The sequence below is a fragment of the Taudactylus pleione genome, unplaced genomic scaffold (assembly GCF_031769625.1).
Source record: "Taudactylus pleione unplaced genomic scaffold, aTauple2 ptg000178l, whole genome shotgun sequence".
Taxonomy (NCBI): Eukaryota; Metazoa; Chordata; class Amphibia; order Anura; family Myobatrachidae; genus Taudactylus; species Taudactylus pleione.
Window position 1 is genome coordinate 5,634,867 of NW_028284580.1, and position 26,957 is coordinate 5,661,823.

Genomic DNA, 26,957 nt, shown 5'->3' on the forward strand with positions numbered 1-26,957 from the left:
AAAGCTGCTGGTAGAGAACCCTATAGCTGTTCTGTTCCTCAACATGATGTCCGAATGCCTCAAAATCTGAAATATATCCATATAACAGCCTATGATGCTTACGTGTATGCCGAATGCATGATTACACAAAACCCCCATGTCTGGTGTCGCCTCTGCGAGTACGCTTCCAGGTATCCCACAAGTTTCATTGCCTTCAAGCGTTCTCATTAAATCCTCCCCCCCCCTCCAAAAAAAAAATCTGGTTGTTCACTCTATACATACAATTGTAAGACTTATTTTTTGAGTTGATTGTGATTTATGGTGTGGTTAATGCTTATGTCCTTGTGTGAACTAGATTACACAAAGTACTTCCAAGAGACAAATTTAGTGGTTAAATTTTTACCATCCACAGTTTAGTTTTATTCATAGGCTGAACACAGTTGCTATTTACAGTACATGAATGTAGAGGTTCTACACTTTATTTTGTAATGTAAACAAGAAACTCCTTATCCAGAGGAATAGAATTTGAGTAAAAGAAGCCAGTCCAGAAAGTATTTACACAATTTAAAATATACTTTATACTCACTGGATAATACACTGAGCGATTTTGCTTAAATTATCTACGAAACTATAGGATCTGACAATGTAAAAATACAGTAAAACATTCTCTTCTTTATAAGGTAGACCGTTAAATCACACTAAAAATAAAAAATAAAATGGCATATTAATGTATGCCACTTAAGGGTAAAAGGTATGGTTCATAAAGGTATAACGGAACAAAAGTTAAAGAGTGAAACATAAAAAGATATCCCTCTAATATGAATAAAAACAACAAATAAATCATTCATATAACCATGAATTCAATAATTAGCAGTGCTCTTTAACAACAAAAATAGATTTATTCTGTAATTATAAATAATACAGCTAATGTTGTGTGGTGAAAATGCACACACCTTCCTAGTGAAACGAATCAAATCATATACAAAACATCTATTTTCTTTATAAACTTATAGTCATGTTAGGTTGATAATAATGCCCCATGCATTGTGATCTAGCTCATAACATTCTAGATTCCAAGCTCTGGAATGTAGCTGTCCAACTCGAGGCACCAACTACGATTGTCCCTTTTGTTTTAAATGCTTTCTACCTGGTCCAATTAACAAATATGCATGGTTAAAAAATACAGATGGTGCCCCCGTCAGGAAAATGCTGGGCAGCACTGCTAGAACATAAAGAGTAATGGTGATGAGTAAGCAAAAACGGACGGACTGTTCTTCCATTCAATTGCTTAATGGTGCTTGAGATGGGTGATGGATGCAACAAATAAAGTCAAACTACAAACATGAGGAAACAGGACATAAAGTAAAAGAAATAATTTATGCACATATTGGAGGATAAATCAAAATGAGAAAACTTTACAAATGATTAGAGTCTGTACTTGTATAAAATGAATACCATGAAATTAAACAAAACATCAATGCAATGGACGTAAAAAAAATGAAATTCAAAACAGCTAAAACTGAATTGTCCCCAAGCGTGATTATTCTGACGTAACTGCTCATTCTTTAATTGCATAAGTGTATTCATTTGAAGGTCGTTGCTTATATGTATGTAATTATTGTTTTTCCCCCCCATTTTATAATTTTTAGATTGGTGTAGTTGTAGCCACTTAGAATTTCATAACAAAAAAAATCATCCATGGTAATAACAATACAAAAATAAATAGTAATAAAAAAAAGAGCAAACTGTGCACTTAAAAGAAATGATTTTGCTTACGTGTCACATCTAATGAATAGGAGAAGTATTAGCTCTTTAAGGTAGATGTTTACAAGTCACATCTGAGCGATATAGCACGCACGGACACTCTTCCCCTATGAAGCAACTATATTGCTTTATCAACAACCCCATTTGTAAAAGTACTTCTGTAAGTAGAATTCTAGAACCCTGAGCACCAACAAATACTCATTTATAATATATCACTTAGGAGGGCTAACAGTTTAGAAATAACAAAAATATTAATTTGTAATTTGTTTCAGCGGTGAAAGCCTCAATTTCAAGAACATTTAATAATAATAAACACAAAGTAGGATTCCTGGAACATATTAATACTTAATTTTTGTCGTAAATTGTTCAATGTGTATTTGCTTATTAACGAATCTAGCAAATTTACTCATATCGTCTTTTTCAAACTAGTCAAATTTGATCCATAAATTACTACATTAAATGAAAACTTCTCTTGAAAGACCCTGCTACATTGAACAATTGGCCAATTTATATAGATGGAAATAGTCTTACACACATTTTCAGGCATCTTATCCTGTATTGTCTATTATTAACTATCTTTATTCACAATAATTCTATTTGGTTTTAAAGCCAATTCGTGGTGGCCCTGTGGGTCTAGTGAGAAGGACAAGTAGGCATAATTGGCTCAGTAAGGGACACCTTAGTGACTGCATATTTTTCACTTGTGAATTTCGCAGTATAACCAAATAATTTTATCTGAATATCACCTATGGGAATAAATCATTTTCAAGTCTTGCTCCCCCTCACAAACGGATTATAGCCTAATAATGATATGTATGACATAGCCAAAACAAAATTGACTATTAATAAACCTCAATACTACTGTAAGTCAATTTTAGAATTACTTAGAATGAACAAAATAGTAATGATGGTTACAAGATTTTAACTAGAAAATCCTTGTCACTGTAAAGATTATTACAGGCCACAATTTACCTTGAAATACATTCATAACTGGTAAGTGTACACTATTTAAACTGAAAAAAACCCACTATGAATGATCTACAAACTATTACTATTGTAGCTATGGGCATTGGTGAATCCAGAGGGGGGTTGACAGCGGAGACCTTCTCTCAAAGCAGAGTAGACTGGTTCAAGGGGCAGGATGGCATCAGTTTTAAACAAAATCAGTGCGACTGAGTAGCCTTCTTGGTGCCAGCTTCTCAGTTGCCAGGCACAGCCATGCAGTGTGCGGTCACACAGTTACTGGGTATGACTGTGTCATATTCAGGAGCACACTAAGTGGTGAATGACACTGGACATTAACCAATCAAGTAGTGGGAGGTTTTTTCTACACTCTGGTAAATGAATGTCTGGAACTATCCACCAAATTAGAGGGCAGGGTTCTACCCCTTGGCTTTTATAGCCTGCCAAATGACAGCTAGGGAACACAGGAAGGGTAGGTGATTGAATTAAGTCACAGATCCCACAGATCTGGGGTCTGATTGTTATGCCAAATTTTTTTGGGGGTGTTTTTTTTGGGATTGATTGGAGTTGCAACCTTTGCAAAACCGCCCTCACTAAAAAGAAAACCAGTCTGTGAGCGTGTACGTGCACAAGTATCTACACGTTGCATAAGTGCTGAACAATAAGCTTGCTAAACATTATCTAAAGGCATCACGGAAATTAAAATAAAAACAATTATTACATTACTCTAAAATGTACACCAAGTATTACATACTTGGGCATCTGTCATTTCTTTTATCTGAAAACCAGAGGACTCTGGCCTGCAAAAGGAAGCACGACTGAGCTTTAGAAGAAGTCACATACCTGCCACAGAAAAGCTGGTAAAAAAAAATTATTGATCATCAACCTGATACAAATGAAACCCCAACGCAACATATGTGCTTTGTGTAAACCGTATGTGTCTAGTCAGGAGACATATATTCCACATAGTGTTCTCAAAACGATCAGCACAACACAGCACATAACTAATCACCCTAAGGGTATCATATTTGTATATATTTTATATGTATATATATATCGATTTATTTTTTTTCTACAGTAAACTCTATAGCAATCACATGTAAACATCATTGTTGTATGAGAATACTATGACAGAGAAAGGCAGAACTACAATAAGGTGTTTGCCAAAGTGGTATGTTCAATCCTAGCCAGGGTTGCGGGAGCTGCTGGAAACTTTGGCAAAACATAAAAAAATAAGACCGGAAGATATCTACCGGTGACTATGTAAAGAAGTAAGGCTATGTCTCCTAAACTACACAAAATGGCTTATTCCTACATTCTATGCTACCCTGGTAAACATATTAAACGGCTTCAGCAGTCCCAGTTCCCAAAACATAAATGACAACACTTTTGTGTTATTGGAAATAATGGCTTTTATACAAAGCTAAAGTTTTACTTCAGAAACAATATGGCGGCCATTATTCCAGCTGTGTATTGCTGTCTGTCACATTGATATTATGAATTCACTATATACAATAATGAAATAAGGAGGCAACTCTCCATAGCAATCTTTGGAAAAGAAAGTTATACTGTCCATGACAGGAGAAATGTCTATTGTACAGAGTTAAGGGCATTAGCATGTCAATCTATGTGAAGAATACTGGGTTCTGGTTTGCATTTAGGGCACCACATTACAATTTTCAAGAAATGCAGAACTAAAATGTTGCATGCAAATTGGTTGTTCATTCGTTCAAAATGACACCCCCAGATCGTACAGTATTGCATTCAAAACACATGTAAAATATGAATTGTTTTTGAAGAAAAGTGCTCAGAAAATATCAAAATTATAATCACGCTACAAGACTAACATATTGTAGTCCTAGTGTACAAACGTCATCCTTTGAAAACAGAAAGACATTCTGAAGATGACATCGATAAAGGAATGTGATACTCATAAAGCCAGTAATTATTATTTAATAATTATCATATTAAGTGTTTGTGCGACTTCCAAAACTGGCTTTAAAACAAAGAAGGAGGAAACAGGTTATAGAGCTAATGAAAATGTAGTATACTGTATGCATGGGAAACCCACTGTGACGTGATCCAGTGTCCAGAATAAAACTTCTATTCTGCACTTACAGTGTTTTACTTCAAGAACGAATACATACTAAAACTATCTTCATCATAAAGATCAGCTATATTATTTTCAATGCCCTGCCTTCATCCAGACTCACAGGCAACGCCCAATGATTTCAGGATGATCGTTAAAGTATGAGGATTAATTAGAATCTTTTGCAAACACCTCACTAGAGTGCATAGTTTAAGATGAAGCAGACAACAATCTGAAATACAGTACAAGTGAACCATAAATACATTTTTCAAGAATATACATCTTTCTCCTAGTAAAATTAGTTGTGTATCCAGACTGCATTCACAAAAGACTTTTTTGTTGTTGGTTTGTTTTACGTACTACAGACAAACTGTTATGGAGTACACAGCTGCTACCACAAGGGAAAGAGGTTGGACATTAGGTTTACAGACGCACCCAAAAAAAGCAAAGACGTTAAAATGTGGCAGTGAGACAGCAACACCATGGGATAGATAACATACAGAAGCAGCTTTGTTCAATGTAAACATCAATTCAAAGGATAAAGTCTTTTGTTTCTGTATTCCATTTATGTTTCGTAAACATGCTGGAAGTGCCTTGACTGAGGTATTGAGGTACTCCTCCTAGATAAGGCTGTTATCGATGCAGACTTCTCTGTGCCTCTTTCAGCAAGCTGTCGAAATCCATAGACTCGTACTTGCTCTTCATTACAGTTGGCGAGGGCTCTTCTGCGTTTGAATCTGATGAGGAAAGAAGATAGAACTGTTAATCATGTACGGAAAATAGATAAATCTACACTTTACAATATCGTTACTGAATAAACAATACACTGTAACCACAAAATGGTTTTAAATGATATTTTAAATTTAATTATAGCTTATAAGTGTTGGTTCTTGAGGATTTGGCTTGGCTTAAAAAAAGCTATTTCAGAATAGAAATATCTAAAGCTAAACTAATTAGATCAGTCTCAATTTCTCCACTCATTCCCTATTAGAGGTTGGGTATGGGATGCGACGCTTGGGATCCTGGTGGTCAGAATCCTGACACCGGCATCCCGACAGGGTTAAAATACAGACAACGGCCGGTAAATACCCTAACCCAACCCCTAAACCTCCCTCCCCACACCATAAACCTAACCTCCCCCCTAGTGCCTAAACCTAACCCTATCCCCTAGTGCCTACCCTAGCCCTCCCTCTAGTGCCTAACCCTAACTCTCCCTCTAGTCCCACTACTTACAGTCGGGTGCCAGCACCAGGTTTCTCACTGGTGCCAGGATTCTGGTGCCAGCTTTCTGAGCACCGGTATGCCGACACCCGGCATTTAACTACCTCCCCCTATTAGAATGTATCATTTATTATAATGCTCCAGCCGAATCCTGTGTCCTGGTATTCTACCAGAATTTTTTAAAGGTCAGACCATGGTGTATTGTTTACATATAATCAAACTTCCAAACAAAAAGTAAAGTCCTGTATACAAGAACATGCAAACATGTTAGCATTGAGCATTTCCTTGATGACCTGACTGTCCCCGTTTTGGAATAACTTTTAGATCAGATCCTGATTGTGTATTTTTATATTCTTCCTGGAGGGAAAAATATGGATGGGAGATTTAAAGGCCAACCACCCAGTCTTAGTAGAGACAGGGTGGAGTTGAGCCCAATATCATCCTGGCAGTACGTCAATATTTAGAAAAAAAGATATGCCTTGCATTTGAATACAAGGGGAAAAGTGTGAACAAAGTCTGGGTTAAACATGTGCAATATACTGTAGGTGAACAAATCTAGACTGGTACTGAGAGAGCAGGATTACCACCAGCCAACCTGAATGTACAGAAATTAATATAAAGACAAAAAAACATATAAATGTGTGTGTAGACCTTTTATTTTAATTGGGTGTTGTGTAATCAGTAACAAACATTGCAAATTCTAATTCTAAAGATCCTGCTCTATGCATGAAAGACACCTTACCTACTGAGTTCCTGTAACTAACAGAGCAATCTCTCTCATCCACCCCCTGAATATCCTGTGTTGAACCCAGTGCCTTAAGTCAACACAGTTTAGCAGTTCTGATCCATTGTAAATGGTCAGGAGGAACTATCCACAGTCATCTGCAAAGAAACACTACTGCAGCTACACATTATCTGGATGCAAGTTGTTAAAGCTGCCAAGTGAAGAAGCCTGGAGGTAGCAGCAAATACTGTTCGACAAATAGAGAGAACCATGGTGATGTGCAGTTGAAAGTTATAGTTGTCGAGTGTCACTCTGGTGGCTAAGTAGCACCAACAGGAGTGGTCAGTAAAGGCTGGTCACTGAAGGTAATTGTATTTCTCTTAAGTGGAGCAGAACGCAAAACATATTGGTTAGGAACATTGATAAAACAGTATCTATGTTATTTGGCAATAACTGAGATACCCGGCGTTGCCCAGGTTAAAGACTGGACCCTGAAGTACACCTGCAGCCTTCATTTTTTTTTACATTTTCCTCACCTATAACCTGGATAACTATGCAAATTAGGAGTAAGTGACAGTGCAGACAGCCATAGTCTCATACGGTTTGGAATGGGGTATATCAGGAGCAGACTGACTTACAGAACACAAGTTAGTATAGCTTCCAAAATCACTTGCATTTCAGAAATCCCTGTAGAACACAGGGGATGATTCAGATGCAGACAGACATGTTATCGCAGTTGCAGTGCGATAGCTGTAATATGGTAATGCAGGTAGAGGCGTCACGCCTCCTGCATGCATTACTGATGGACGCAGCATTGGATCATCTGTGTTCCCTTCGGCCGGCTGAGTGAGCATGGGTCACGCAAACCGGCCGCCATAGATGAGTAAAAGAGGCCATGAAATCTCAGTCAGCCGATGGAGATCCTGGCCTCTCCACTCCCCCCCAACGGTGGTGACACGCCTCTGTTTTGGGAAATGGACAGAATGGGGCTCGCCCACAGTGGCACTGTGTAGCGGCGATCAGTCTCTACTGCTAATTAAAATCTCCATGTGCTAAACTTTGCCAAGATCAAAGATTGTGGATGGATTGTGCTGTCTGCCACAGTCTGAATGTATCGAATGCTGAGCTGCTCTTGAGCCTGCCAGAGTGTGACAGTGTGTGTATGAACCCAGCCTCTCAGCCCCAGAACCTGTGTAATTTAAGAGTGTCCCAGTTTTATGGGATTGCGTGACAGTGTGTGGCCCTGACGAAGTTCAATCCTAGGCAAAAATCTAATCCTGGTCAAACTACATCACCATGCCAAATTTGGTGGAGCCAAGTCCAAAACTCTGGCCGTGCATAAAGGACAAACAGAGAGCAGACACACACACTTTCTCACTTATACTGTATAGATAAAGACTAAAGCACATTGCACAATAGAGGCAAAGACAACTTATAGACTATAGCAACATCATTTATAGTAGAGCCCCACAAATTCCCCTTGGTGAGCTTGATACAGTTTAACAATAAACCAAGAATCTCTTGTTTTGCTGTGTAACACACCATTGTGAAATGCTATATGATCTATTCTGGCGTTTATGGTTTGTGCTTCAAATACTTTCTAAACTAAACATGAAATGTGGAATCCCTGGCTCCTCGTTTAGGTAACACCCTCCCTGAGTCACTTATAGCTACCACTTGTCTAAGATTGGAATGTATAATGTCCTGTGTCTGTAATTAGGCCACAGCAGCACATGATATATCCAAGGCACACTTGAAAACGAGGGGTGACTATTTCTTATATAAAATTATGTTTAAGTAATGTCTGTAATAAAGTTAATATTTGCCCAAGAAATTTTTTTATTATGAAAAATACCAGTTCTAAGGATTTTGTGAATCTATATCGCTGTTTTCTGGTGCTCACATTACAGATCTAGAAGGGTCGTTACCTATAATTCACCTAGGCCATTGGAAACATGTATCCAGTAGCAGGACCAAACACTAAGGGCCTGATGCAGGGTTGGATGCTTGTTTATGCTCCCACATTGCGTGCTTGGTTTGCTACTAGTCATCATAATTGGGATGCACTTGCACCAGTCTAAACTTGGTACAAATTATACTCTTGGAAACAGGTCTATCTACATTTACATAGAAACTACGATTAACTATGTATCATCCATACTTGCATGCACTTGGATCCGGAGCATGCGTGGTGCCAAGCACTACGGTTAACTTTGCATCATCCATACTTGCATGCACTTGGATCCGGAGCATGCGTGGTGCCAAGCACTATGGTTAACTTTGCATCATCCATACTTGCATGCACTTGGTTCCGGAGCATGCGTGGTGCCAAGCACTACGATTAACTTTGCATCATCCATACTTGCATGCACTTGGTTCCGGAGCATGCGCAGTGCTAAAGCATGCAAGATATGCTAGATATCAACTCCGCATCAGACCCTGTCTGTATAGTTAAAGAATGATATTCTCTGCAAATGCAGGCTGCATTACTTGTATTGGTAACTTGCTAGAGGCGATTCCGTGGACTACCAACCCTTCATCACCAACAAAACCAGATTACTCTATGACATTTATCTGTAATGATAACTCCTTCAACCGCTCACATCACTTACATGGCCAGCAATTTTACCTAGATCAGTGTATTTGGTCCAAAAGAAATGCCTGAGGCCTCCATAGCTCATGTTAAATGTGGGCTCGTTCCTTTTTCTCAGAGAGTGGCCTTTCTTTAATGACAATGCAGCGTGCTCTGAGCACCGATACGTAATGAAGCCATATTTCTCACCTCTGAAAGAAAAAACAAGACAATAATAAGAAAACTGAAAACAGTGCATAATACGATAGATGTAACATAAGAGGAAACCATTGGCGAAGTACATTTGCATTATACTAAATTAAATTCTTATTTGTACCAATGCAAAGTAACCTCTAAACCTTGCATATATGGTTTGATTTACCATTGCCTTTGCCTAGCCTCACAACTTTGAACTTTTTTTACTACTCATTTTCAAGACACTTTAAATCACATATATTCCCCTCAATAAAACAAACAAACAAACAAACAAACAAAAAAAAACACTACTTTGTTCATCAAGCATACGCATTCACCAACAGTGTTCTTTCACCAGCATTTTTGAAAAACCTTCAACACTGTCGTTCTCACACATACACTATTCTTACCTCATCCACACCGTGACCATGTTTTCTTCAAATTCTCACTTTACTCAGTGCCTACCTAATCCTTTATTCTGCCCCCTGTTCCCACCTCTATCCTTCCCCCCTGGTCTCCTCCACTTTTCTCCCCTCCTCTGTCTGTATGCCTCCCCTCAGTTTCCCTCCTTCTCCTCTCTCGTTACTCCTCTCTCATTCTTTTTCTCCCCCACAATGGTCCTACTACCCAACCACTAATCTGAGCACCCACCCTCCTCTCCCTATCACTTCACCACACCTTCATCTACATCACACTAATCTCCCTCACTTTCCTACAAATGCATCCCACCTCTATTGCCTATTGATCACTTCCTTCTACTCCTGCCTCTATGATCTCGCCTGTGCTGCTCCCTACCTCTGGAACTCCCTCCTTCTCCCTATCAGACTCTCCACTGCTCTACAAATCTTCAAACGGGTTCTCAAGGCTCACTACTTCAAATCCTTCCAGCTCTCATCCTAACCTGCTGCTTACATGCTTCTTCCTCACTGTCTACCCTATCTGTGTCACCCCTGTCTGTCTCCCCCCCCCCCCCCTATAGAATGTAAGCTCTCACGAGTAGGGCCCTCTTCCCTTATGTGCTTTTCCTTCCCTCACTCATATGATCATCTACTCAAAACTCTCCACAAGGGCACTTAACACTTGGTAGCTGATGCCCTACTGCTTTTTTGAGTGTTATGATCGCTGCAGCAATGTTTATAAACCATGTTCTTATTCTGTATGGTCTTGTACTGTAAGTCGCTGTTTTACGAGTTTACTCATTTGTTAATGTACTTTGTGAGGCGCTGCGGAACCCTTGTGGCACCATATAAATAAAGGATAATAATAATAATTATACAGCAAGCATTGCTTCTCACCATGTAAGAGCAGCTATTATGTTTCTCACAGTCCCTACATTTATATATTCTACACCTGTGGACCAGAGACCTTTCACTGTGCGAGATTCTATTCCCACAGATGTGTCTTCACAAATCTAGGGGTAAATTTACTAAGAATCGAGTCTGGGAGAGTTTGCTTCTTTTTCAACTCAATTAGCTTCACCTAAACTCGGATGATTTGAAGCTCCTGAGACTCGCAAATTTACCAAGAAGAGAGTTTAGCTGAGAGCGAGATGGCCGATGGTGAAGCAGAACGAGATTTCTCTCCCGAGTAGCAGGTTTTGCAGAAGATGACTCACCCGAGATTGCAGAGTTTTCTCTCTGCAAAACTCTCCCGAGCAAGCAGCCTGCACATATCAGTGAGATATGTGTAAGCTGCTTGTGTTGTACCTGTAAAAAAACGGGTTAAAAGTTTTAAAAAAAAAATTACGTGGGAACTGTCAGTAGCCGAAGCTAATCAGTGGCTGCTCTACAGTTGGCGGCCGCTGATTGGCTGGCGGGACATGCAAACGCTGTGCAGTCCCGTCAGCTGGCATTCGCGAGCTATCTGTATGTGTGACGACACACATACAGATAGTGGGTCCATCTGGTCGGGTAAGTCGTTTTTTTGTTTTGCCAAGTCCCGGGCATGCTGCGGAGACCAGCGCCAGGAGATAGGTGAGTATGAAATCTTTTTTGCAGGGCCAGGCATTAAGGAATGGGTAGGTGTATGTAATAAAGCTTTACTAATCATGGTGTGTGTGTTTTGTCTTTCTTTAACTATTTATTTTACAGTGGGGGTACAGGTGCCGCCCGTCTGCTGGCATTTGTAGTTCCACAAGTGCCAAAGGGCAGGCATGCTGGCACCTGTAGTCCCACTGTAAAATACAATAGTTTACTTATATTTCCACACTTTATTACCCCTGTACCCAATGCTCCAGGGGTGCGGGGAAGAGCCCCAGGCTTCAGACCAATCCTGGGGTTAAGGGAGAGGGGGGACCCTTTTTTGGGGGGGTCCTCACCTCCCCTGAGATCCCCGGCTTGGCCTGACCGGCTTGGGCTGATAATTCTTTGGCCCCAGAGCCCCGGTGAAAGGGTCTCTGGGCTGTGGCATTACAGCCTGGCCATTTTGGGTCTGTGCTGGTTTAATATATAGAGGGGAACCTACGCATTTTTTCCCCAAAATATATTTAAAACCAGGACTGGTCCTGCAGCCTGGTGTTGGTTTCAAAATTACGGTGGAACCCTACAAATTTTGTTCCCCAAAATTTTAGAAACCAGGACTGGTTGGCAAGCCTGGGGCTGGTTAAGATTTTTTGGGGGGACCCCATGTCATTTTTTTTCTGATATTTACTTTTTTTTTTCTATATTTATAGGCAGAAACAAACATGGATCACAGCGATCTGTGTATGTTTCTGCCAAACTCTCAGATCACAGGCAGATGTATTTTTACAGGAGAGTTTTCCCATCACACATTTTCGGCAAAAAACATGCCCAGTGCTAGCAGAGACACACAGGACGTGGTGCGCCGAAAGGGGCTGTTTGGTGCGACTTTGTATGTAACCAGTGGCAGCTCCTTACCAGGGGATCTGTAAATGTGCGCACGTGCAAGATCGTGATCACGCGCATGTGCACAAATGAACAAGCGGCCATCTTCTAAGGACTGCAGCTGGGAAGTGCTGGCGCGATAGAAGGGAATTGGAAAGAGCTCTCAGCTGTCACAGTCCAGACTGGCAGTCCCAGGGGCAGAAATCACCTCCCCTGGGGCTGCCTACCAGGCTGTGATTACTAGAAAAAGCTTCCAATGGGAAACCACTGTTAGTGCAGTCACTGAGGTGGCAATTATACTGGGGGGCCTGCAGCCATGTAGCCCCTAGGTAAAATCCGCCACAGCCTATAACATCAGCTGATTTGGCTGCCCAGAATAAAGCGGCATAAATAACTGTCCCACCTGTTAAGGACACTATATAGGACACTACATAATATCAATTATTGCTAACACAATTAAAAAAACATGGCATTTATATGTAATTTTCAGATGCAATTTCTGTGCATATATCAGGAAATTTTTTTTTGCTGTTCTTTATTTAACTGCCGCCAGTAGATAATTATAAATAATATATTGTATTTACCAGGATGTGCTCAACTAAAAGTCTAAGGAGACCTTTCTTACCTGCTTTTACTAAGGACCCGGCATTCAGTGATTTCTCCAAACACTTCAAACCTTCTCTTCAACTCATTATCATTAACGCTGTTGGAGAGGTTTCTGATGTAGATGACCCGGCCTTCGTCCTGCACAGATGACACAATACAAGTCAGTGTTCAGCGCAAAGCACTGTCATGTGATCAGGAATGTCATGTGATCAGGCAGTGTGCAGTCTGTTCACCGCTCAGCCATCATTGGATTGTTATATAGTGTAAAGAAACATAATGACCAGTTGTTTTTACAGAGTAAATTGTGCTTTAACAGACAAAAGGGTCGTATTCAATTGCCGGCGAAAAGCCGTTCTTGGCGAAAAGTTTTCGGCGATGACGTAATTTCACCTGTTGGAAACTTTCCGCCTTATTCAATTGCAAAAACTTTTCGCCGGTGCAGTGTGTGTTCTTGTAACCAGCGGAAAAGATTCGCCTCTGAATGGAGGGTTTGGGGTGCAAAGTTTTGATTGCAGGTGTTTGCTGAAGGTGCATTTTTAACGTATTTTAAAAATGCACTTTAGCAATATTTAACCATGCTTGCTCCCATTTTCATGTACCCCAAATTTGCTGGGACTACTTATTTCCTCCTAACAAAATGGCTAAATGCTATTCTTCACCACTTGTGCAAAGACGCTAATTAGCACCAATTGAGAGCATTTAAGCACCCCAAATACCTTCAGCAGGGCTATTCGGGGGTATCCTTAGTGATCCCCCATGTCAGTGCATCTTTTGGGGGGTGTCAGGATGATTTCCCCATTTCTGACAGGACTTTTCGCCGATTTGAGTTTCGCCAGGACGCGTTCTCGTCTCCTTTGCAATTGAATAGGGCGAAAAGCAGGGACGAACGCGATACCTTTCCGGAGCCAAAACTAGCGATGACGGCGGAAAGTACGCAATGCGCAATTGAATACGGCCCAAAGAGTTTGATTTCACTCTGACATTCAAAAGGAGTATATTTTGAGAAACAAAAGTCTCAAAATTAATCTAATTTTGCTCAATAAACTCTTAAACACTTCATCATAAATATAAGATAGAAAATCAGCAATTTAGAGGTTGCAAGATCCAAAGCACAGCATAGCTTGCAGTAATATGATCTGCTGATCTTAGTTATTAAAATGAATAAAAATTCTATTTAAATGTCATGAATTATGAAACATGGATTATAAAAGTGAAGGTGTTCCGTGGGTCTCTCTTTATTGAATTTCCAGCATATTAGGCTAGTAGCGGTATAATTTTGTAGTACATTGTGGCCCATTAAAATCTCTGCCATACAGTGCTTGGCTATAAAGCAAGAACTAGGTGTTCTGTCCCTCCACTGCTGCTTAATGTCAGGTTATGCACTTTACAGAAACTAAGATTGATCTAAAGAAAATAATCAGGGGGTGAGCCAAGTGATATAAATAATATATATTAAAAAAAAGCTTTAAAGAATGAAAGTAAATATTTTATCCTATAAAGTGAATTACCAGTAAACATCATCTGCTGTGTGCTATTTATTTGCACATTCTCCTTTAACACAATTCATGTTAATTAAGGTCCTATTGGAAAACAGACATTACCTACTGATAGAGGATCAATTTAGTAGGATCTAGTGAGGTCATTGAGCTTTGAGGAACTTTATACCTCATGCCTCAGAGTCATGTCACTATTTCCCAAAGGTGAACATTGTTTCAGCCCATTAAATGGCTGCACTCATTGCATGTGGGTGACAGATGCACTTTCTAAGAACATGTTATTAAATAATTAGTGGATTTGTGACCATTTCAAATGAAAGCAATGAAAACGTTGCACTTGACCGTTTCTATAGCAGTTCCAGTTTTTGACAGGAAAATAGATGAGACAGTAAACTTACAGAGAGACCACGAATCTCACCAGCATGGAACCTGCTCTTTCTATACGCCCACCCATACCCTGATAACCTGCCCTAAATGTAATCTCCCGGCCTTGTAAGCAGAATCCACTTATTCTTTGTTTTAAATATAGATGTTCTATAAATGGTAAAAAGCCTTTCTAGAGGTTTGCATGCAAATATCTGTAGGGTATTTAAGTGCCAATATATTACTTATAGTAGTTTTTCACACGTTTTGTAATAAAACATAAGAAAAAAAAAAAGAATCCCTGAACTCTATGGAGAGACAGACCAGCTGATAGTGTACAAAGATACCATACATAAGCAGATGCTGGAGCAGGGATATATAGGGAGAGAAGAAGTCTTGGAGAGAGATAAAGTACCAACCGATCAGCTCCTACCTGTCATTTTTCAAACACAGCTCCTGTAAAATGACAGTTAGAAGCTAAATTGGTGGGTATTTTATCTCTGTCAACTTGATCTGTCTCCAAGGCTTGATACATCTCACCCATTGCTCAGACATCCACCACCACTGGAGATCTCTGGTGTGCATTTCCATCCCCAGAAGCCCCTTTCTCCACGTATTACCTCTAATGGAGAGGTCATCTCTCCCCCTGTCAGAAAGCAGAACATAGGAAAGATGGATATAGATAGTGAAGGCAACACATCAGCTATTGAAGCACTCCTGCATGACAGTGAGGAATGTTTTCTCCAATGTAATGTATCACTGAGGAATCAATGCAGCACTGCGCTGTCCTAGCTGGTTAAGTCACTGTCATATGATCCTACAATAAGAGCTCACAGGCTGAGAGTCTGATTGCTGACTTATGGGAACACAGTGTACACAGCCAATGACTGAGGTAGCATGCAGAAGAACTATGAAGAGTGCATTTACAAATGATAATGTAATCAGAGAGAAAATAAAAATATAATGAGTATAGCCAGCACTATTGTAATATAAAGTCATATCAAAATGGCTTGCTTACTGTTATTTTATGGTTTTAGTAATATGTATATAAAATAAGATAACATGTAAGTGGAAGTGGGGCATCCTATTATAAGGCAATACTCTCACAGCATGCTAAGGCTGGAGACATTGAGGACAACAACAACAGAAATGCCTCTTCTGGTCTGTGTAATTGGCTACAGAAATGTCATATATGAGTTGCTGTGTCAGGTAGTGGCTGCTGGACAAAGGCATACAAAGTTACCTGGTGGGATAAATGTAAGCACATCAAGACTAGGATAAATGAAGCAACTGTAAGGCTAGTGCTCATATAGCTTTATCTCTGCCTATATAATTATACACTTTATAATATATACTGGACACCAGAAATCTTTATCAAGTTTCCTTTAAATGAATTCTGCCCACCTTCCATATAGACACAGGCTCTGCACTTGTTTTCCCTAGAGCACTGAGACCCTCATGCTCACCACCACCTGTTGTAGTGGAAACCAGCCCAGGCTAGCCCTGGAATTGTCTGACGTTGTATTCAGGAAGGAATAACACAGGTCATTTTCCATTTTATTCCTTAAATGACACAGTGCGCTCTGTGTGGGAAATGTTTAGCCTCATGCCCGCCCACACATCGCTGCTTATGTAATAACAATCCCAGCCCACCCCTCCTACGTGTGTCACTGGGAATGGGATTGAACTCCCGGTTCAAATCCCAACATTGGATGCCCGACAGGATCAAGATCCCGACAGGGGCAGGTAAGTGCCCTAACCTCCCCTGTCCCCCCCCTAAACCTCGCTTAGTCGTGCCTAACCTCCCCCTTAGTGCCTAACCCTACCCTACCCCCCGGGGGGTGCCTAACCCTATCCCCCCCTTACCGCTCCCTAAACCTAGCCCTCCCAGGGGGGTGCCTAACTCTAACCTCTCCCTGGGGGTGCCTAACCCTAACCCTCCCCCTTAGGGATGCCTAACCCTAATCTCCCCCCAAACCTAACCCTAACCCCGCTAGACTCCCTAATACTAACCCTCCCCCCTGCGGCTAACGCTAAGGGAGCACCAGACTTACCTTCGTTCGGGATGGCGTCCTCGGCGTTACGGCGTCAGGATTATGATAGGCGTCGGTATTTTGATGCCTATCATAAATCCCTAGCCGGCATTCCGCTTTCGGGATTGTGGCCGGCGGCTGCCATTTGAGTACATCCCCAGTCACTGTACGTACCAAGATGTGGCACCTATAGGAGACTGATAGCAAGGTACAGATGTGTCCTCCTGGCGTGAGTGAGCCATCGAGTCCGATGCAATTCTTAATATTCCCGCTAGGCTGTTTTAGCGGGGTGCCGTGCCCTGCCCAATTTTAACGGAGCAAAATACGCCCTGCCCTTTTAGTGGCGCTCTGCTAAAACAGCCTGCTCTGTGCTTGTGGAGAAAAGCTGCGGCCATTGCATCATAGCACTTCATATACTTATTCAGAGACTCAGGAGCACACAGATATACAAGTGTCACATATCAATTAATCATCACAGTCTCCTGGTGCGTCCTAGTCACATCGCATTTTCGGTAAAAAAAGAGACACTCAAAAATAAAAGGGCATTAGCGGAGTCTCACGGGACCTGGCGCGCTGAGAGGGGCTGTTTGGTGCAACTGCAGAATATATGTGCGAGGACACATCTGTATGATCCTTCTTGCTTCCAAGGGGAGTCATAGATGGATAACTTGAGCAACAGAGGAATCCTTTTCACAATTTGATTACAGTTAAACGGGGTGCACATCTGTAGTTTGCATTTGGAAAACACACTCCTCAGCTAAGAGATTATTATGCCTTGGCTTTCACCACAAACTGACCCTGAGATTATCACCGTAACAATTTAATAGCTTTTGCAGTTTGTGAGCTTTCTCTTATACTTAACCTACAGATGTGTCCACATACATCTATCCTCCGTGCGCTACAAGTCACACTACACACAACGAGGGAGCTCCATGTGACCCGGTAGTGCCGAGCACCTTTTCGTACGACTTTTTACCTTAACCACTTGCCTGGCACGGTCGTATCAGATACGACCACACCAGACTGGGCTTTCCCTGACATGGTTGTATCTGATACGACCAGTCAGAAATGCCCACTAGGCGGCTGTGGGAAGCTAATCTTCACACAGCCCTCTACATCAGAGGGACCTCCTGGTCTCACCCTCTTCAGTAACAAACAGCAGCCGCAGTTCTGGTAGCCGCCGCTGCTGCTATGTATCCGGGCCGCCAGCGGGACACCCTCCCACTGCGGCTCCAGAACTATTATGTACAGGAAGCAGCAGCCGCGGCTCCGGCCTCAGCTCCTCCTCCTCCCCCATGATGCCCGTTTTTATTAGGGATGTGCAGGCTCGGATAGGTTCGAGTTTGCACGTGGAGTTCGGATTTTTCCCTCCAAAAAAACGGAACTCAGAAAGAGGCAAAACGTCATCTTACATGGACGAACATCATCATTCCTGGAAAAATAAAAAAATCAAATAAAATAGCGATGGATAGGTTTAAAATTATGTTCTTGACCTAATTCAATCATAAAAGAAACCGAAAATTTTGGAGCGGTTTTTGGAAAAAGAAATTGTCAGTTACGTGGTTGAAATGCATCCTATGTGCACTATGATGCAAATAAGACTCACGAGCAGCTTCTGCTGATAATAATGATATACAATATGCCTATATTCTGTGTGTGACTCCGGCTGTATCTGCATGCGAAACGCTACGTCACAGCGCCACAGCTGCTGACACTGTAACGTAACATTTCGCATGCAGATACAGCCGCAGTCACACACAGAATATAGACATACCGCATATCATTTTAATCAGCACAAGCTGCGCGCGCTACATATTTGCTTTGCGAATAAGACGCATTTGAAGTTAAAAAGTTGTACGAATAGACGCTTGGCGCTACTAGGTCACACCACGGTGCGACTAGAAGGGCTGTTTAACAAGCAATGAGGCTAGATGTACGAGGACACATCTGGAAGTCTTTAATAAAATTATGAATATTGCAGGCCACTAGTTACTGAAAGGGCTGGTATATTTACAGTTGCAGCAAAAAAAACAAAAAACATTTTATTCAGTATATGTACAGGTTTAACTAAATGAATCCATTTAAAGCCTTAAAATATAGGCCTATTTTGAATCTCCTGTGCAATGCATAAGAGGAGGTTATCTTTCCACAGTGCACAGAATGCATCGCTGGTCGTTCTGCATCAGGACCATATCGGTGGTGGTCAGTGCATACTGGAGCGATGTATAGCATGCGTCAGTACTCACTATTGCCTTCTGTCTCTTTCTTTGGATTTGCCTTTGGCTCAAGCTCTGCTCATTGCTTTCATATCTGTTTACAAAAAGATACAAGGCATATGTGTATAAAAATCAAAATGTTACATGTATATATTCATGTATTTGCCCTATTGTCAGTACCCACAGAGAAGCCATAAGACACATTATGCAGAAAATAAATGTCATGGAAAATGAATAATTTAAAGTCATAACTTAGGTTATTGCACAAAACCCTAAGGCCAATCTCATCTGCTGTGACAAGACAATACCAGGCACCCAGCCTAAGCATCAGCACTGTAAGACATTAGGGAATGGCTGACTGAGGTATTGGCCAGTGCTTCAATGTTACTGCAAGCAAAGTATTGCTAACCCAAAATGTGTCAGTGCAGACGTGGTTGTAGAAACCTGGCGCCACAACCCAGCATGTACATAATCTACTAATAGACAACTACAATGGTAATAACGGTTCCAGGATGAATCCTGTTAGGAAAGAGTAGATAGTATGTATTATATATAGAAGAATGCTTAACTTCCCCTGTACACGACCATAGGATATAGGGGAGGAGATGTACTAATCCTTGGAGAGAGATAAAGTGGAGGCAGATAAAGTACCAACCAATCAGCTCTTAATTGCCATCTTACGTGTTTGAAAAATGCCAGTTAGGCGCTGATTGGTTGGTACTAAAAGGTCTATGGGGTCTATTCATTAAGCCTTGGAGAGAGATAAAGTGGGCGGAGATAAAGCACCAATCAGCTCCTGTCACTGTACAGGCTGTGTTTGAAAAATGACAATTAGGAGCTGATTGGTTGGTACTTTATCTCTCTCCAAGGCTTAGTACAACTATCCCAGGGCAAGATGCATCAAGCATTGGATGCAATACATCCCGCCGCTTACCACATGCATAGCAGCATTTATTAATGCCATATGCATGTACATTTGCATTTAAAAACCACAAAGGACAGCTCTTCCAATAAGAAATGTCCTTTGCAGTGTGAGATGTCTGGGTTTATGACCATAGTTGCCAAGTTTGCTTATAACAAGCGGAATTGGGCTTCTTTTTTTTGGAAGTAGCTTGTTGCTTGTTTTTGGGCTTATTTTACTATGGTTGCTTATTTTTGGGATTATTTTTTTGTGTGCATTGCAGAGGCACCCCTAGAGGTAAGTAATTGTGTGTGTGTTTAGCACTGGTAGTGACTGAGGGAGGGGGGAAGGTTGTGTCTGGGGAATAGAGGGCAGTGGACAGGGTGGAGTTGAAGGGGGCAGGCAAGAAGGAGAGGTAAACTAGATGATTGAAATGAGGCAGGTACATGGGGTCGAGTTAAAATTACTGAGGCTGTTAAAAAGAGGGGATAATGGAATTAGACAGGTGACAGGAATGAAGGAGGTGAGGAAGAGGGGTGAGAGAAATGCGAAGAGGAAGAGTCAGGTAAAGGAAAGGTGGGTACACTAGACGATATGTCTCCTGATCCTGCGGATTGGGCTGACATATCGTCCAAATCGGCCAGTGTGTACCCACTATGCATGACCCTGCGCACTCCTGCGGGTCGTTCATCGGGGTCGTTCCGTCTGCCTGCATGTAGGGCCGATGGAACGACCTAGATGCCGATGCTGGCATAGTGGATGGAGCCGATGCCCGACATATCGGATGTTTGGACACCACATCCTGCAGTATGTGTCGACCGCCCGATATATATTGCGTGGTCAGGCGTCGCATCGCTGGGCACAAACATCGGCAAGTGTGTACCCAGCTGAAGACTGGCAAGGGAATGAGGTATGAAAAGAGGGATGAGGTAAAAATATGGAGGCTGGTGTAGAAGGAGAAAAGCAATATAGGCAGAAAGGCTGTGCATACACTAAAATATTTAGGTTAGAGAATAAAGGAAGTTAACCAGGTAGAGAGTGAGGACAAAGAGACACCCCCATAAATTGGGCTTTTTTATTGGGCTTTTTAGGATTGGGTTGGGCTTGTTTTGGGCTTGTTTTTTGCTTATAGGTTGCTTGTTTTCCATTTCAGAGTTGGCAACACTGTTTATGGCCCGAGGGTTGTACTGTCACTCCGTCAGCCAGCTCATGCCCGAGCTACAGGGGGACTGGCACACTAGCCTTTCAGGGTGAACACAATAGAAAAACTAGAAGTGAGATAGCAGCAGTCCAGCTTCTACCTTCAGTTTTAGGGGATGGTAAATCTCTAATTTTGCCCATTGTGTGCTACTGTTAAATAATTTTTCATAAAATAAATGTAAATTTGTATAATCTTTATGACAAATGCACCTGTGTGTTCTCCGGCTGTTGGGTGAGCTGATAATTCTAGCAGTGGTCTGACTTTGAGGAAATCCCGGCACCTTGGATGCAAGACTTCTTCGAGAACATGACTTTGTTCTGAGGGGCAACAAGCAGACCTCATCCTCTGGAGAGCTACATTCACTGTCACTATCCTCAAAGACTGAATCATATTCAGGGTTGATACACGTAACATCATCCACCTCCTCTTTAACTGTATTATCTGGAAACCCAAAGTGCTTGGTGAGACTTTCTCGAATTTCATGGTCCTTTAACGCTTTGCTGTCATGTGTAATAGACTCTAAGGTCTTTTTTTCAGCTTTCTTTTGATGTACTGGAGGCAAGGGATGCTTCTGTCTCTTTTCAGCAGAGCTGGGCAGGTCCAGAGACTTCAGTAGTTTTCTCTGTAACACAGCCTCTGGTTTTCTAACCTGGCAATAATCGTGGTCTCCAAAAGACCGTGAAAATGGTCTCTTAATCCCTTGTGATGGAGCGTTAGCTGGGAGAGACTGCGTCCTGCTCAAGTGTGCAAATAATTCAGTCCTCTCTGGCTGTCTCTTTGAGAGCTTCTTACTTATAAGAAGATGTTCTTCAGTTGACTCCACTTTAAAAGACGAGGTAATGAAAGAATCCTTATTGACAGTTTCCCGACTAAGCTCAGGTTTGTAAATGTCCTCTTCTGCAGGCTTGTAAGGTGGAGTAGTAGGTGGTGTTAGTCCTTGGAGAAAACAAAACACAAATAATACTTACATATGTAACCAAGTTATTTGCCATCTAGACATATTTCCAATGTGATGTCCATTTGTTTTATTATACCACAAAAACTATACAAGCCCTACTTATGATTATGCCTTGCAACTTGGATCCTTATTGCAAATATGCAAATTTGAATACTACATTAAGCTATATAAAATGGTTGACATTACACCTAGGTATCAATAGTTAATGCTCTGCTACACAGAAAACAACTATTCTAAAACATAAAATACAATACCTGCAGTCCCACACAGCTCAACAGAAAGTCCTTGCTCAAAATTCCTTTTCTCAAATGCAGAGTTCCTGCAAAACAAATGTAAGTAGTCAACTCATATCTTTCAGTATAGATTATAGATGGACAAACTATGTGACTGTGAGGAAATATGAAATGACTGTCCCAAGGTATGATGACATAAACAGGAACAGCGCCATTATTTCTGATACCTCATTTCTCTAGGTCCTCCGATCTCTAAAAGCTGTGCAAGGGCTGAGGAGTGCCGAGTCTGAGATTATACGGACAAGCCTCCAGAAACATGAATATACAGAGCAGAACATAACAAAGGGATGAGGTCTTATAGTGCATGCCCGGTATAAAGCAGGACAATGAGGGAGAAGTTCATTATCAATTCCAAGAATAAAACGCCTTTTACTAGATTACCTGCAAAAGTTTTACTAGATACAGTGTATCATAGCTGCTAGATATCAGACAAATGGTTACCTCTAGTCCACTATCAGAGAATGAAAACAATAAAAAAATCAAAAGAAAAAAACACCTACAGAAAAGCTATTCCCTGCTTTTTTTAAACTTTACTCGTAATTTGCATTTTTTGACAATAGCCCACACATGCATCCTCTTGCTCACAATTAATAGAGCATTGAGGTAACCTTGATATAATGTTACTTTTTAATAACTTTGTTATAATGTTACAGTTTATAGAAGTGGAATTAATCTGTATGCATATGTAATTACAATGAGCACTTCTATTGTGTATAAAAATGTTTATATCTATGTTCATTTTCAGATTTGTGTATTATAAATACTTTAATGTTTAGGTTAGTGGTTTATAATAGTCTAATTAATTTATGGTTATTACTTGTGCAGCTTGATTTTCTGAATTACTCAGTTTTCCAATATATTCTTGGCAATACCGATTTGCCACACTGGGAGCTGTATTGTTGTGATACAAGTAATCTAATTATTCTGCACCATTGTGAGCCTTGAAATGTGTAGTTTAATGTTACGGTTTAGTATACAAAATTCAAAGTGTGATAGATATGATGTAAGCACGTAATATACATTGTCTGCATGTTCAATCACATGCCACAAGGTGGCAACATAATGCACAGTGCAACATTTTAATGCAAGATGTTCATCATGAGAACATTGATCTAGTATCTAATTTACATTGTGAAAGAAAGATAAAATTGAACAAAGTTTGTTTAAGTTTTCTAATTTACACGAAACCAGAATAAATCAAATAAGGAATTTGCACTAATTTAGCATAAAAAAACTCACGTTTGTGGCAAAGACATTGCAGGGCATCCAGTATTGCCTGAAAGCATAAAAAAACCTACGTTAACAGGGATTAAAGCAGGATGAATCCTGCTGATATAGAGTGTAATGCAAATCTCACCCACTAGGCGGTGCTAACATCTAAAAATCACATCCCAAGGTGCACAGTGACAGAACAGTTGGTGTCATGATGAAGGAGTGCCAGGATACTAATTACATATAACAAATGAAATATCAGTATGTAATATATAGGACTCCACACAAATGCAGTGAGAATTCACCCTATAGAGATCCTAAATGTTCCTCTTTTCAAAAAGGTACTTCCTGTCTACTAAAAACTAGCCGATAGATTTACTATGACCTAATCTATACATTTTAAGGGTACTGTTCCTGCAAGCAATTTCTTACAGAGCTCTCTAAATTTTCCAGCATAACTGACTTATATCACCTACTTGGTACATACTCCTCTTCAAAGTAGAGGAAATATTTCTTTGCTTTACACGTGTACTGATAAACTTGCTTTACAAGTCATAACATTATTTCAGCCAATGTTAATTGTAACACCTTATAAATAAGCCAAAGTGACCATCATCTCTAATACTCTGCTAAACTACTTATAATAAAACCAAGCGGGACCTGGTCCCCAGCCATGGAGTGTACACTGGGCAGATTCTCAGTGACAGAGGTATACATTTAGGTCCTACATGTGCACTACTCTGGACAAAGCAGGCCCTATTCCAGCCTTCGGTAAGGGGGAAAAGATTGATTTTAGGAACTAAGTTTTAAAAATCTACTTATAACTAAACCATATTTCCCAAGATGCTCAGCTACCCAATTCTATAGATTTCCAATGGAGACAGAATCTGCCATAACCACACTGCAGGTCTTACATTATGGGGAAACTGGCAGTTTGTGCAGATTTCCTCAGTGTGGAATGAATATTATTTAACAAAACATGTATGTCTCGTATCATGTCTCTTTACTCTGGCCTCACATGCCGTTATATCACAGCCATTTGCCCACCATCTCCCCATACGTATGGTTCCAAAGCGTTAGAGCTGAAAAAGCCAGGTAGAATGTTGCCTGAATCTCAGGAAAGCAACAGGATCGCAGGACATGTGAGCAGCAAAAAAAAAATTCTTAATAACCACTTTGAAAAAACAAATAATAATAGTGATAACAGTCACCACCATCTAAGTATAAAAAAACAAAAAAAGCCATGTTCTTAGACCCCCTCTCCCTTCCCCCCCCAAAAAAAACCTGGTCAAATTAAAAGGTGTATTGTGTACCCGGACTATATGGCGGCTGACGGGCTAACATATTGTATCGGTGGTACACATCAGAACAATGTAATGAAAAACAGATCCATCGTTCAGTCCTTCAGTATCTTGCACGGCACCGCATGCGACATCGTCGGGTTGGCCGTGTAGCACAGCCAACCGGAAGATAGCGCTACCTACAGCAAGAGCGCAGATTGGCCATACACACACTGAACGATCCGGCCGATATGTCGTTCCAATTCAGCCAGATATCGCTCTAGTGTGTACCCGGCTTAAGGCATATACAAAATGTAATGCCTGTACATCAGATCTGGTGACATCAGGGGAGTGCAAAATATGTTTAACATATTCCAATGAGAACTTCAAGTCTGTTCTATACTTTAAACTAGAATTGTTTTGGGGGAGGGGGCTTTGGCAAATATGTATCAGTTAATCTTACCTAGGGAATGGTACTGTTGGTCGGCAATATCGGCATGTGCTTCTGATGAATCCCCCTCTAGGATCCCAAGGCCCTGTACAGTTCTGTCCATTTCCACCTGGCCACTCACTTCATCTGACACTTCCACCTCTGCCACCAGTTCTTCATCCACAAATGACTCTCCTGCCAAACAGAGAATGTGTGCCGCTGTGTGTTGGCGATCGGTGTCTTTAGAGGTCTCTGGAAAGGTTTCGTCCATAAACAAGAACCCTGGGTTTAGTCTACTGGACCGCCTGACTGCGTAAACAGAGCATTCCTGTTTGGGAGCAGATTTATTTGTCACTTGCAATTGAGCAGTAAGTGCCGATCTTCCAGATTCTGCTTCCATAAATCTGCCCTCTTTCCTGAGAGTCAGATATGGCTTGTGAGTTTTCTCCGATTCAGGTTTAATAACCCTTCCCAGCCCCCGATCTGTTTTCCCTTGTGGCGGATGGCTACAAAAGGATTCGGAGAATGCTGCATATACTGGCTGCGCCAACCTGTATGGCTTGCTTACATCCCCACAAATATCCTTTGCTAGAAGTTCTTTCAGGATTGAGTGCCCATATTTTGTCACTTTTGTATTTGTAAGTTTGCCTACGGCAAGGCAATTCCTCTTGGCATTAGTCAAGTTCACTTTGTTTACTTGGTTCAAACAAGAATTCGGGGGCTGGGTGGGGTCAGCTTTTGGTCTCTTAAGGAGACTATTACAATGCTGGTGTTTCTCGTCGTTTTGATATTTCTTGAGTGGAAGGCAGTAGGTGTGCATATAACGGATGAGGTCCACCACTGCGCGCTTCTCCTGTTCACAAGTGAACTGTGGATCAGGACTTTGTACAGCAGGCAATGGTGTGTTGCTCCCAGATTCATCTTCACTTTGCCCTTCTTCATTTGAATCACTTTCTTCTTCTTTATTGCTGTCTTGGCTGACCTCATTGGTTGCAGACTGAGAGACATGTTTGGTAGATACCAAATGCCTTTGTAGCTCGGTACAGCTTCTGCCCTGTGCTTGAGGAATGCCAATCTGCCTTTCTACAGGAATCTCCACCTGGAAAATGAAGGCCAAGACGACCATTTATGTTTATGATTGATCATGACCAGAGAAGACCAGAGGTCACATCCGTAAACCATGCAGTGCTTTAGGCACAACTGGCTACACTATCCAAAGAGCTATGAATTAAACTATCTCGATGTCTTATATCATTGTGTCCACTTCTACCACATACTGGCCATAATTACTTCCCCCTTGGGATTCGCTCATTAATTTAATCTTTTCTCATTTTTAATTAAACCTGTGACACCGCGGTTGTTTTAATATCATTTGTTGGATTTATGTATCATCAACTATGTTATTTTACTTGCACCTTAGCTGTACACTTGTTTTATTATGCATGTTGCAATTAGTAAATGAAATATGGCACTAAAAATCCCGTCCACCCGTTAAAGACAGCAGCACCATTGGAACGTCTTCAGGGTGCTGTACAGGCTTCCGGCTGCATGTCTGCAGCTTCTAACTGCAGCAGTGACACTGGCTGCAAGGTGTCATTCCAGGCAAGATGCAGGCACT

General features: G+C 41.1%; 1 protein-coding gene across 2 annotated transcripts in view; it reads right to left on the reverse strand.

Annotated features, from left to right (window-relative positions):
* Nucleotides 1-377: 377 nt before the first annotated feature.
* The window catches only part of PPARGC1B (PPARG coactivator 1 beta), a 112,410-nt gene continuing 85,830 nt past the window's right edge, over nt 378-26,957 (reverse strand). The window contains exons 5-12 of one of the 2 annotated variants that reach the window (XM_088475771.1): nt 25,373-26,438; nt 23,657-23,693; nt 22,379-22,443; nt 21,376-22,102; nt 19,095-19,158; nt 12,976-13,094; nt 9,370-9,524; nt 378-5,532 (exon numbers count right to left, since the gene is read on the reverse strand). In XM_088475771.1, coding sequence (XP_088331897.1) covers nt 5,429-5,532; nt 9,370-9,524; nt 12,976-13,094; nt 19,095-19,158; nt 21,376-22,102; nt 22,379-22,443; nt 23,657-23,693; nt 25,373-26,438 — 2,337 coding nt within the window. In that variant the 3' untranslated portion in view covers nt 378-5,428. Of the gene's footprint in view, nt 5,533-9,352; nt 9,525-12,975; nt 13,095-19,094; nt 19,159-21,375; nt 22,103-22,378; nt 22,444-23,656; nt 23,694-25,372; nt 26,439-26,957 lie in introns of both variants that reach the window. The other variant, XM_088475772.1, reaches the window with a different exon arrangement.